Genomic DNA, 13,254 nt, shown 5'->3' on the forward strand with positions numbered 1-13,254 from the left:
TGGAATCTTCTTTGAGTTTGTGAAAAAAAAAATGTTGGCTGTAAAGAATCGTGCGTGTGTTTTGTTTGTCCATTGTGTTTATGTAATGTATCAAACGATTTATCAAGCAAACATTCCATTCCTCAATTATAGCACAAAAGAAAGGAGTGTGTTTATTGTTCCCTTTGAAAACGTCAATTAAATCGCACTCAATCGCATTTCTCCTTTTGACAAGTCCATTTAGACAGAACGTAAAAACCTGATTAACATACTGCTTCTGAAGTGTTGTCAATGAGAAACATTGACCTTTAAATGGGTTTTAGTATAGTGTGCGTTGTTCTAGCTTCGCACCAATAACAAACGAACAATATTTTTATCTGGCCTGTAACCATTAGAGACCTAATCTGATGGAAGAATGTCTTGACGACGCCCAGAAACTTAAGATGTCACTTTAATAATCTGTTCCTGTCCTAAATCAGGGTTCATTTAGGTTATTTCTGGACGAAATAACACAGCTTTTTCCCAGATGTTTATGAGACAGGATCCTTTGACACCCAAGATTGAAGTTTTTAGTACTGTCAAAGCCTGGCAACTGTGCATATTTCGATCCAATAAGGTTCAACTCGAACACAGCGGGTTGAAATATAGCCAGACAGTTTTCCATCGTTTTGTGTGACACTTATCTATTTCCGTGACCGCTAAATTGATTTTTTTCAATCAAATTTCGATCGGCGCTTGTGCCTTGACCTCAATACCACTGACACTCGTAAAGAGAGACGAGATTAAATCTTATCTTGTCACAGAGCTAAAAAGCAAAATTGAACGGTATCTTAGCCCAGGGATTGGTAGAGATGTTAATTGCCGCGCCAGAGAAGCAACTCTCGGCGGCGAAATTCTTTCTGAGGAGTAGCTATTAAAGAAATATTCGTCTGTCAGCCGCAAACTCGAGAGTCGATGATCGCACGGGCGTTGAAATGTGCATCCTGGTAGATTACAATCGTTGTCAATGCTGTCAACCTTTTTCCGTAGTCTCATGAACTAGCGTAAACCAATCAGGGCAGTTTTGTGCTGATGCTTTTCTTCGAAGCGTGTCGGAATTGTTTTGGGATGTTGACGTTTCGTCAGTTGGTCTGAAATGCCTCGCGGTGCGTGGCGCGTGATGTTTTTACAACATTCGTTTTGTCAGAGCGTGATCGCGTATCATCGCTAATTGCAGCTCATAATTGATGAGGTTTAGTAGACATCTTTGCATAGAAACCGCCCTTTTGAGCTCGGGAAAGCGACTATGAGCTCAGGTAAAAACAGATACTTTGTGATTTTGTGCTATTTCAGCAATTGTAGGTTTTGTAAGTGATCCGAAGACACTTCTTCACTGTGTCGTGTAAAGGTTTTCTCTGTTAATGGTGCAGCGATGAATCTCAGCTTATATTTGTTCTCAATCAAACTGCACTCTTACAGGACTCAAAGGGAAACTTTTTGGTGGCAGCAAAGTCAAAAGAGCCCGCTCCTTTTCCGGCAGAGAAAAACAGAAATGGACGCCAGCGAAAGACGCGAAAGAAGGTGAGTCAATTTGGAATCGGAAGTACACATTTAATGAAGCCTCAGGTATTTTCTCTTTCATACCACAATTAGACTTTCAGTGCTCATTTAGATCCCATTTTTTAGAATTATTCCCTAGTAATTTCACACGCTGGTGTCCATAAGGTATTGTAGCAGCGAGATGTTCCTTCGTGTAATAAGTCGTCCGGGTTTTTATCTGCGATATTTTAAAAACCATTCATAAATTACAAGAAAAAATTTTGTAAACGCCCTGAGGCGCTAAAGTAGGGAACACATTTTTCATGTCCGCGTGTTGATTGTGGTTTTCGTTTCCGAAATAAACTATCGTCTCAAATTTAATGCCTTATAATGCTAAAAATCTTTATTGGGGGGATATTTTATTCCCTTGTCACGTCTACTTGAAACTCTTGTATAGTATTTGATTTTTAATATTGTTAAAGGTTACCCGTGTGTAACCACACTTGATACCTCCACACTTAATGCTATCTCGCTGAGCTGAACAAAGCCTCAGTCCGATATTTCGCCTTGAAAAGCACAGCCAGTTTGAACTGATCTGTTCTCTGTTTCCATTGAGCATATCCATCTTGCGTGAAGCCTCTATTTTTACGAAATTTGGGCGATGATGTGGGATTTTAAAGAGTCAAAATGTGGCAGTTTAGGTAAGTTTAGAGCGAAATGATAAGAACAGACTCGCGCGCGATGTATGTTTGTTAACCGCGTTTTTCGCGCGCGCTCGAACTTCGGATCAGTAACCATTGCTAAGTGACTTATTTTTTGAGCGGGATGTTGCTAAACCGCTATTCACGAAAAGGAGCTAAGCGCATTTGTCTTAATGACCTCGCAGCTTTACAGAACGAGAGATTTACGTAGGCACTATAGACAAAGCGATCCTTAGAGAGGGCTGACAATGGAAGTCTTTCGAGTCTCTTTGTTCGAAGCACTGTCTAAATCTTCGGTATAAAAGATTTGACAATGCGATAGCAATAAATCTTTTCCTTCTTCGAGCTTGTCTTTGCTTGGCAGTGGTTCGTTTTAAAAGGGGTGCGCACTCTTGTCACACGGAAAATTGTAAGATATGAGACGGAAAAGCGACGGAGGTAAATGCACAAGGATTTGTTTTCATTGCTGAAGTTTTCCTTCCTGTTTCTATGTGTTTTTAAAACAGCTGTTACTGGGTTAGAGGCTTAATCTTGGTAATTCTGACCATGTATGGAGAGATATTGTCAAGTTTTTTCGGGTGATAGGCTATGCCTGAAGTGATCTTGAATCCCGTGCTAATTGGTTTTAATATTAAACACCCCCCGAAAACGACAACTTCGTGTCGATTTTGCGCGCCCTAGAAATGCGTGTTTTTGTCTCACAGCAACTGACGCGAATTTTATCAAATTAAGATATGCCAAACCAAACACAAAGAGCTGGCCCAGAATTCTAACGTAACGCTCGTAGGCTGATTACATTTGATGCCATCTTGTTTGTTTGTCTCGCGATCTTAATGCAAATATTGCCAGCTGCTGCCTGTGGCTGAGTTTACGGACGCTGTTACTTTTGCCAAAGCTCTAGAGTTGCCACGTATTGGTCGGCGATTTCGGTTCCTATCCCATCTCTAATGACATGGCCACCGTAACACCACAGTGATGTTGCTGCTTTTAAGTGATGGGGGATAGCCAGACCTTTCTTGTGCGATACACCAAAAGGCAGAAATGTAAGTGCTTTCCAGTTATAGTTGTAATTACTGCTAAGTAAACGAGAAAGTACATTCGCCGATTTTGCATGTTTCGACGACTGTTCGTGGGGGCCACTCGAAGTTGTGTTTTGCTTGATGAATGGTAATCTTTCGGCTTCCCACGTCAAATTGGTTGCAGACATGTCGCTTTTAATTTCTCTCCTTTTAAGTAAAGAAATGCGTTACCAATCTCAGTCACAAATATGACAGGATGGAAAATTATAACAGATACCAGAACACCGAAATGGGGTTCGCTGCGCGATAGTCAAGAGTTTTCTCTTTCGTACCAAAGCTTATTATCCTTAGGTTTGCGGAATTTCAAGATGTATTGTGCACGATCGGTGGAGAATCTTGACAAGAACGATATATATTTTGCCTCGGCTTTACGGCTGTTTAACGCTTTTAAACGGCTTAATCCATCTTCCTTGCTTTCGTCGAGTTGTCATACCGTACGTCATTTTAAGGCCCTTCATGTTTTTGGCACGATGTTCGGTAGCGTGACAGGTTTGAAACTTAATATTATTTACCCCGCGACAAATCTTTTTTATGCAGTTTTCCTCGTCATAATTTTTCATTTAAGTTTATTTTTTAGCATTAGATCACTTTGCGTGCGTTTTCATTTAGTTACGACAAATCTATGCTTCTAAGCTTTTGATTGTAATTTGATCTTAGGAATTACTCTTGTGGGAAAAATAATAACAATGACACCGATGGCCCACGATTCACCAATGTACACAATCACACAAATTACTACATTTACGAAACTTTCTGCTCTTATTCCATTCAGTTCTTGTATCACAAGAAGACCGCCATATTTGTTGCTTATGTCGTGCTGCGTGCGAATATTTTCATGACATTTTCCTCAATTCCTTAGCAATATGGTTTTCCTCGTACTCAGACATGTTTGAGAAGTTTTTGTTTTAATAATTTGGCCAAGCAACGATGTATGTAAATCAGTTTTCACGAAAACCAGGCTGTTTGTGAAAAATTTATGATAGACCTATCCACGGAACTCGTGATTGCGATGGAGTTAATCGTGTATCTAGCACACTTCTCGTTTTGGGTCCTTAGTTACTCAATCAAGCAAGATTAATTTGAAAACACAGCCGTTTTACATGCTTGGAAGATTCTTCAAATTTTATGTCGGTGCGCGAAATATCCCACAATGGAATTTAAACGCGGGTGGCGAAAAGTCAACGTTGTGATCGCGAAACATTGCTCCAAAGATAGATGAATTTACGGCATTTAAAAGGCACATCGCATGCAATTGTTCCTATTCAAGGCTTAAATTTACAGAGATTCACGGCAATACTTTAATTACGTATTCCAGGAGACTCTAGCCAAACCGCATTTCCAATTAACTTGCCTCTTCGTGTTTGTTTGTCGAATGTTGATTGAATTTTGCTGGTTCTTTTGTGTTTTTGAGATAAGGATCTTTTCCTAACAATGCCTAGTATCTGTACTACAGACCACTTTCATTATAATCTATTGAACAACCATGCATCTCTATATTTTTACTGTAGAAACAATGGTTACCTTTTGTTAATTAATTTATTTAAAAGATATTTTGTTGTTGAGGTTTTTCCTATATATTGGAACAAAATTGGTTGTTGTTTCATTTTAAATTACTGACTACCTGTTTCTCCCTGAAGTTAAACGTTCCTTACTTTTAGTTAAGAATTCAGAATCATTTTTTGAGCCAACAAATTTAGTACAAATCATGTGAACTTAAAATTTGAAGTTTATATTGAGTCACAAATGCATATCTTCAATTTTAAACATAGGAATGGAGTCATATATACATTGTATGTCTGCATCGAAAAAATATTGGTTTTAATATTAATCTGTGGTTTTCAGCAAATTTGCATCTTAGCATGTTTATGATTATTTTTTATAAACAAAGATCCCTGTAGAGATAAACATTTGCATAGATATTGTAATCAAAAGTAAAATGTGTTAAATTTATGTTCAAAAGATAAGTGCTCTTGTGACATTCTAACACTTGTTAAATTCATTGGAAATATTTGCATGCATAGGAAATAGTTCTGAAGATTGTATTGAGCTTATCTGCAGTTGAGCTACATCTAAAAGATTTTGGTATTAAGGTCATCCTTGTGTGCTATAACATTACAGCTATATTTAAGGTGCTTTTATGCTCCAGTAGCTTTTCAAGCCTCAGTGATGTACTCTTCAGAGTTCAATAATCTTGCTGTCAAAGTTACAGTTGAAGTAATTTTATTTTATTTCAAGGTGCAAGGTCAAGTATTCTTGAACTTTTCATTCTAATCTCCTAATTCCTTAAGTTGCGTGACTTACATAGAGCTCTAGGGGTTATCTTCACCGTAGAACCTTGTCCTAATGGTTACCTTGGGAACCGGGAAAGCGGGTGTTGTAGACATGGTCACTATAAGCATGAAGGGGTACAGTGTTTTTTTTTTTTTTTTCTTCAGGAAGGTAGAACATTTTATACTACTAAATTGTTAGGTGAAAGATGATCTTATTCAGTTAATTACCTAGGTAGACTCAAAGAAAAAAAAAAACTCCAAGTACATCCATTAGGATTCAAACCCATGACCTTCTGACGGGCAGAGGCAGATGTTCCCTTAAATTTTTTTTTAAACATTTTAACCAAATTCTGTCGAACCATCTTCAGTGAAGTGTAATACTCTGATGTAACCATTGACAAAGACAAGTAAAGTAGATGAATCTATTTGAAATTTGAACGTTTTTTTTTTTTTTTAACTTAATGAAATAATTTGTTAAGATTTGAGGTATTTTTCAGGTTGGTTTTTGAAACCATGTTAATTTTATTGTGATATACTTCTTTTAAACTGGTTAACTTGATAAAAAGAAAAAGTTAATCAGAACAAGTATTTACACTTGATGAGGCCTGGCAATTTAAAATCAATCAACAATTGTAGAATTGTTTTTAAGTATAATGTAGCTTTGTGAAAGTGTACTTCCTGTATTAGATGTAACATAAGATATGTAATTTTATCTTTTGAACAATAGACACACAGACACACAGAATCAACAAGTTGTTAAATTATAAATTTATATCTTGAGGATATTTTTATTGTCTGCATGTTTCCATTTACCATCTGTCAATTGATTGTATCTTCTCTTATCTAAGCATTCTTTCTGTCTTGGAATTCCATGTTGCTTAGTGAGATACTGTAAAATTATCAGTGCTGTGGAATGATAAAATGTATCTTTCTTTCTTTAATTGCAAACTGATCATAATTTATGAGATGTCATTTTAATTGACAGCCCATTTGTAATAAATCTTAGAAATCAATGAAGTCAGCAGTCATGAAGGAATTGATTAGTGAAAAGAAAGTTGTTTCTTCAATTGGCTGTTGACTTAAAACTAAATGCTATCAATCTGGTGGTAAACTATTCCTTTTTTATTTAATATTTAGAAAAAATATATATAAAAGGCTGAATTTATCTTAATTAGAGCTAGTTTTAAGTAAAGAAAGTCATTTCTTCAATTGGCTGTCGACTTAAAACTGAGTGCTATCAATCTGGTGGTAAACTATTCCTTTTTTATTTAATGTTTAGAAAAAAATTTGTCAGAACTAGTTTTCAGTTTGGTAGATCATGGAAAATTATTTATTCAGTATTTTCTCAGGGTATAAATTATTAAGAGGCAACTTCTTGGAGAAACCATTTATTATTAACCGAAAAAAGTGATGTTTTATTTCTTGGACTTTTAACCACTTAATTTTGTTTGTGGCGTATAAAAGTTGACACATTTTAAAATTCCTGTAATTTGTCTGTTTGTTTGTTTTTTACTTTACTTTCCTTTTAATGTAGGTATTTACAAGATATTTTTGTTAGTTTTGTCAGTGTCAACTCTATCAGAAATTGTGTCTTTAATGTTTCTTTGAACTGTTGCTACACAATGTAGATGAAACATTTTTATTCAGGAATTTTTGAATTAATTCTTTGTTGTCTTTAAAAGATTTTTAATCTTTGGCAGCCTCGCCATCCCTTTTCCATTTTTGTTCAAGTCAGTTTTTCCCCCCCAAACTTACATGTATGTACAACTGCTTTTGTTACTGTTTTAAGTACAGCTATAGTATTTCTTTACAATAAGTTCTGTTCTGGGAATGAATTTAGAATTTATTTCAAAACCAGTCAACTTAGTGGTTGAATTTCTGATATTTTGTCTGGCCTTGAACCTCTGATGTGTGCTATTCTTTTAATTTGTCGATTTACTGAAATCACTTAATTTTTAATTAACATTTCTTAGAAATGTAAATGTCATGTACCTTTGTATTCCCTTTGATATGCTAATTTTACTGTTCACAGTTTGGTTGACAAGATTCAGGGAGATAAATGTGAACCTTTCAATTGCAGCTCTTTTTGATATCTGTGCATGTCCAATTTTTTCAGACTGGAATCTTTTATTATTTTGATACCTAGCCTGCTTTTTGGCTAAGTTTTTTTTTTAATTGTTTTTTTTGTAACTGCTGGCAATTCTCTTTATGCAAGGTTTCAATATTCTTAAGTGACATCTGTATGTGAAAAGTAGGATCATCTTAGGTTCACTGTCTGTCAGCCAAGTTTCTTTTTCTGGTGAAAAGAAGACTTTTTTGTTGTGGACAAACTCTTCAAAACTATTTCAATTTTTCAAATGGAGAATGAAGCTTCTCACATTTTCAAAACCGATTATGCAGGTTAGTTCAACCTGGCAGTTGTTGTTTAATGTATAAGATCCCTATCTCTTTGTGTCATGGCATGGTGAGGACTTCTTGTGTAGTGAAATGCAGAACTGCTCTCTTTGTGAGCTCTGATAGTTTGTGGTAAAGTTAATATAAGTGGAAGGACAAGACATATATCCTTTTTTGTTTTATTTTTATATTCTCAATACTTGTTCAGTTTGGTTATTATAGAGTCCAAAAAAATATTTTGATCTTGATATATAGAATGAAAGGTGACATTTATATGAACTATGTTGTTTCAAGTTGTGGCATTTTAGCACCCGAGAGAATTGCCTTTGGTAAATAAATCCTTCAAATAACCCTTAAATTGCTTATAAGCTTTAAGTTCTTAACAATAGATAACTGCTGCCGTGAATTTAACAAATTCTGGAATTTATAGTGTAAGCTCTTTGTTTTAGCAGTGAAAATTTGCCAATATGAAAGCTGTCTACTTACCTTTATCAACCTGTAGTTGATAACCAACAAATTCTTTTACTTGTGAAGTCTAGATTCTTGAATATGACAAACTTTTTGTTTTATTTAGATACAGCCACAACTGTCAGTGATTCAGAAGCTAAGAGCCATGCACGACGGCCAAGACGAAGAACCACAGGAGGGTCGGAGGCCGGACAAGATATCGAAAAGGCAAAGAGATTGCATGCACAGGGAAATGGGAATTCCAGTGAACCGGACAATCCGGCTGCCCAGACACTTTCACGTCAGCAGATTATTGCCATGGTAAAGAAGCGGTTTGGTTTAAAACCAGGGGAGCAAAATGAAAGCAAACCAAATGGAATACAAGAAATACCGCCGGTAAGACTATTTCTGTGAGTGTTTGTCACCCTTTTAAATGCACTTGGGTTTGGTAACAGCCAACAAGTATCCTAAGGGTAAACTGTGCCACCAAAGAACTACTTTTCAGGCATCAGAGCTGTCCTCTCTTGAAACCTGGGGTGCTACAAATGACTAATTTTTGTCATAGGATGAACTTTTAAGAGCTATACATCCCAGATTTCTGAAGCAAGAGCCTTCAAGCCCCCAGTTGTTCTTCTAAGAGCACATCTTAGCTTTGCCAAAGTTTCTATCTTTCCAGTATTTGAATAGGGTACTTTGTAACTGTTATGATTACAGTCCAAAAATCTTAGACTCAAAAGTATTTTTTTTGTTTTTCCATTTGCGTAAGTCCTATTCAAAAGTTTTTTCCCAATATTTTGCTTGCATACAGTGAAACATTGTCAATTGTTTATAATATTATAAATAGTTCGTACTTACTGATTAGATAATTTGTAGAATTTTAAGCAAACTTGTTGAGTATTTTGGGTGAGGCCCTGTTCACAAATTCAAGATGTTAGCAGTAAGTGCAATAACACTGAATTTTTCCATTATAATTGAAAATTATGTTTGCATGAATACGTTATATTGATGTTTGAGGTTTTCTGAAGCTCTGAATTTGTTCAATTAGTGTTTCCTTGAAAGACTTTGGACGTAAATATTTCAGTGAGGTCGTTTCATCTGTGCTAATCAATATTAACAGTGTGAATCACCTGTGGACTAAGCCATTTCCTTTTGGCATAGCATGGTTCTGCATTTAAACAGATAAAATTACAAGTTTTACAACATTTGTAGTTGTTGACGTTGTCATGCCAGAGTTGCCAATACACCGTTATATTTAAGGAATTAAAGTTTTGTAATTTTGTAATAGATACTTAGAAAGGAAGGAAAGTGGTGTGAAAATTAATCACAAAGTACCTTTGGGAGTTTTCTTGCTTTTATTTGCCATTTTCTTTTCCTTGCCGGCAAATATATCCTCTCTCTAGTGTAAATTTGTTTTGTGGTTTTTGTTATTTTGTACTCAAACCACACTATCAAAATAATTACAAGTTAACATTTTTAGGATGTAAATATCCTTCTTAAAGGACTAATTGTTGATAGAAAAACTTTTGTAATTATGTAATACAGACATACTAAAAACAAAAAACAAAAAAAAATACAATTAATCACAATGCTCTTTTGTAACTATTTTTGCATGTATTTGCTATTTTTTTCTTACTGGCTTAGATCCCTTCCTTAAAGCTAATCTGCTATTATTAATACCAAATATGGGTTGCATAACAGGGTGGCCAGACGAGATTAAGACTAAGCTAGGTTTATTGACTAGGGGGTTCCCTTTGTCTGTTGTAACTGGCATGCAAATTGTTCTCTGTGGGTCATCACTAGCCATTGTCATGAAAAAAGGCCCAAGCATTTCACTGAATTATTGGTCACCATTCACTCATTTCACAATGGAACAACAAGGTTACTTACGTAGGACTAGGGTATGTTTATTTGAAACAGTCATTCAAAGTATATGTACCTTTTTTGTCTGTTTTTGTTAGTTTTTAACTGATGCATTATGCAGATTTTTTTCAGTGAAAGGCCAAATTTTGTTAAGCCAATACTGTTTTTGTAATGATTGTCGACACAGAACTATATTCTGCTTCTAAAGGTTCTAATAAAGCTGTGTTTAATAGCCTGGGGTGATGGGGTTTTCCTTTCATCTGAGAACTACATTTGTGTTAATTTTTTAACTTTCTCCAATCAAAGTGCCAAGTGATGCATTCAACTGTTTCATTGATGCTTGTGTGGGCAAAATAACTTCTGAGTTAATGCATTCTTCATTCCATTTTTCTGCATTTAATTTTCTTTCCAACTTGACTGTGGATGCCATGACTGATTAAATAGGTAGTTCATTCAACAGAACAAGTTTCTGCAAGCCTCAGTATGCAATTTTTCAAGCTGAAAGAAAGTTAGTCCCTTAATGAAACAGAGGCAGCTGGTAATCTTATTTGACTTTTGTCCCTCCTCTGTGAAGATGTCTAGTGTGACCGTTAAAGTTTTTTTGTTTTTAAATTGTATTCCATCAGTTTGCATTTTATGTTACCACACTGTGACTGGTATTTATATGATTTCTGTACTTCTTTAATTTTCCAGGATGTGGTTGTGGTTTTCAATTAAGTTGAAGTAAAGTACTGTTAAAAATTAGATTTACATAAAACTAACCATGATTACTACTTCTTTTCTGTCATTCCCTACCAGGTGAAGACATTGTGAAAATGTTTTTTCATAGTACTCCTTTCCTAGCTTACACTTCCATTTCCTTGTGTACTTGTCTTTAAACTGATAAAAAAATCAATTTTATGAGCAATGTCCTGGGACAGTTGACAATTATTTTTTGCTTGATCCTGATGATGACTTCAGTACAGGTTGTGTTAATGTGACCAACAACAATTATTTTTGTTTTTTCTGTACTACCCCTTGCCTTAACTATCTCATGATATTGCCAACCATGTTGCAATTATGATCATTGTTTACTTCAATGTTCAGTTTAATCAATTTTTGCAGGCCATACCGCCACTTCCAGCTTCATCTCCTAAACAGAAAAGATATGAACTACTTTTGGACAAACCAGGGTCATATCCAACAATGCCAAGAAGAGAGGAAAACCACGTGTCTCACACAAATTCCACCCCAGGTAAAGGGGATTTTTTGCAATAATTAAGTTTCTCAACTTTTGTAGTAAGGCAAAGTTTTCCTACAAGGTTGCCTCACATGGCTTCTCCAGCTCCTTTGGCAGCTAGTTCTCACACAGGCAACCCCTTGGCATTTCATCAAGTTCTCGTTAAGAATAGTCAGACTCTTGGTGACACAGTGCTTCTCTTGTGAAAGGAGTCTAACTGCCTCCCAGTTAGCTCAATGGATAGAGCGCTGGACTGTTGTGTGGGAGGTCGAGGGTTCGAGCCCTGGCCAGACCAACACTCAAGGTCTTAAAGATAATTGAGAAGGATATGTTACCTTTCTATAACATTAAGAAATGGTTAGATACTCTAGTCTTCCCGGATAGGGACCAATAAATGGAGGTGCCATCTCCTGCAGAGTTAGGGGTAGGAGACGTTGATTTCCCACACACGAGATTACTGTGTGATGGATGTCCTACCCTGGGGTGGGATGGGTGGGTTTGCAGAGCCCCATTTAAACCAGCATATGCTGAACTGGGCATCTCTGCTAAAATATAGTTGATAATTAAATAAATAAATAACATTTAACCCATAGACTCCCATAAGTGACTAAGACAGAATTTCTCCTTACAATATCAAGCAGACAAGTAATGAGAACACAGAAAGATATCAACTAGGGGGTTATTAATTAATCCAATACCCAATTCTTGAAACTAACGCCATAACTATTGAATGGCAGACAGTAAGAAGAATTTCAAATAAGATCTTGGGAGTAAAAGGGTTATTGATTAACTAATTGATATTGAGGGAAACTGGACGATATGCTGGGGAAGGGGGACTTGCAGTGGACTGGCATCCCATCAAGGTGAAGTAGTAGTACTTCCAGTCACTTTATGCTAGAGAAACTGGGACAAGCTCCAGCTGGATGTAATACTAGGCTCCAATACTGACCTAGACTTTCCCCCCCTGATACTGACAGTGATGAGGGTACATAGCTCAGTTTACTAACTATTTAGGGAGAAGTAATCCATATGTGAGAAAATATTGTGATCGACAGGTCAATGAAACTGGAATTAAAAGTTCTTTTAATTGTAGGTCATGTATCACTTGAATGTTATTTCTGCTGATTTATTGAATAGACTGAGTTCTCTTCTCTTTGGGTCTCAGGGGTTGTGTACCTTCAATATGGCGATGAGATCAAACGTGCCATGTTACCAGCAGGTTTGGATGATCTTCAACAAGTACAGTCAATGTTCAACCAAACATTCCCTGATAAGATCAAGAACAATGCAGACAACAGAAAGACTATCTACATCAAAGACAACTCTTGTGGAGTTTTCTATGAGCTGGACAATGTTGGGTAATACTTTATCATTTCTTACAACTATATGACCACAATTTTAATGGCATCATTTTTCTGGGAAACATAAGTATAATGGAGTGAAATTTAAAACTTCATTCGATAATAGATGCTTCACTTGTAAAAATATTTGTTTCAAAGTTTCTGGAGATTTAAACCAAATTTGTAGATGCAAGAATAGAAAGGGTAACATTCTAAAGAAACTGTGGTGTTGTGTCAATGGGGGAGTATAACAAGGTAATGTTGGTTTTATTAACTAAGTTGATAATGTAAATTGGGCACCATAAGGAGTTTCAAAGCTGATGTTAAGTGTTTGGCAGCTCAGTTGATAAAATCAAAATGACCTTGTAGATGTAAGGTTAAATTTAATTTTTTTGAAAATTTGATTTTTCATTTATTTCCAGCATTTTGTTCTCATTGTTTTCTTTG

At 35.9% G+C, this 13,254-nt stretch overlaps 1 protein-coding gene across 7 annotated transcripts in view; it reads left to right on the plus strand.

The window, feature by feature from the left end:
• LOC111323477 (uncharacterized) overlaps positions 1-13,254 on the plus strand; it is a 33,628-nt gene that overhangs the window by 10,494 nt on the left and 9,880 nt on the right. For 3 of the 7 annotated variants that reach the window (XM_022926836.2, XM_022926840.2, XM_088740778.1), the window contains exons 2-5: positions 1,438-1,539; positions 8,516-8,784; positions 11,353-11,482; positions 12,633-12,825. In XM_022926836.2, coding sequence (XP_022782571.2) covers positions 1,438-1,539; positions 8,516-8,784; positions 11,353-11,482; positions 12,633-12,825 — 694 coding nt within the window. Of the gene's footprint in view, positions 1-957; positions 1,275-1,437; positions 1,540-2,044; positions 2,199-2,695; positions 3,242-3,732; positions 3,767-8,515; positions 8,785-11,352; positions 11,483-12,632; positions 12,826-13,254 lie in introns of those variants that run through there. The other 4 variants (XM_088740779.1, XM_088740781.1, XM_088740780.1 and 1 more) reach the window with 4 other exon arrangements.

This window comes from Stylophora pistillata, chromosome 12 (genome assembly GCF_964205215.1).
Source record: "Stylophora pistillata chromosome 12, jaStyPist1.2, whole genome shotgun sequence".
NCBI lineage: Eukaryota > Metazoa > Cnidaria > Anthozoa > Scleractinia > Pocilloporidae > Stylophora > Stylophora pistillata.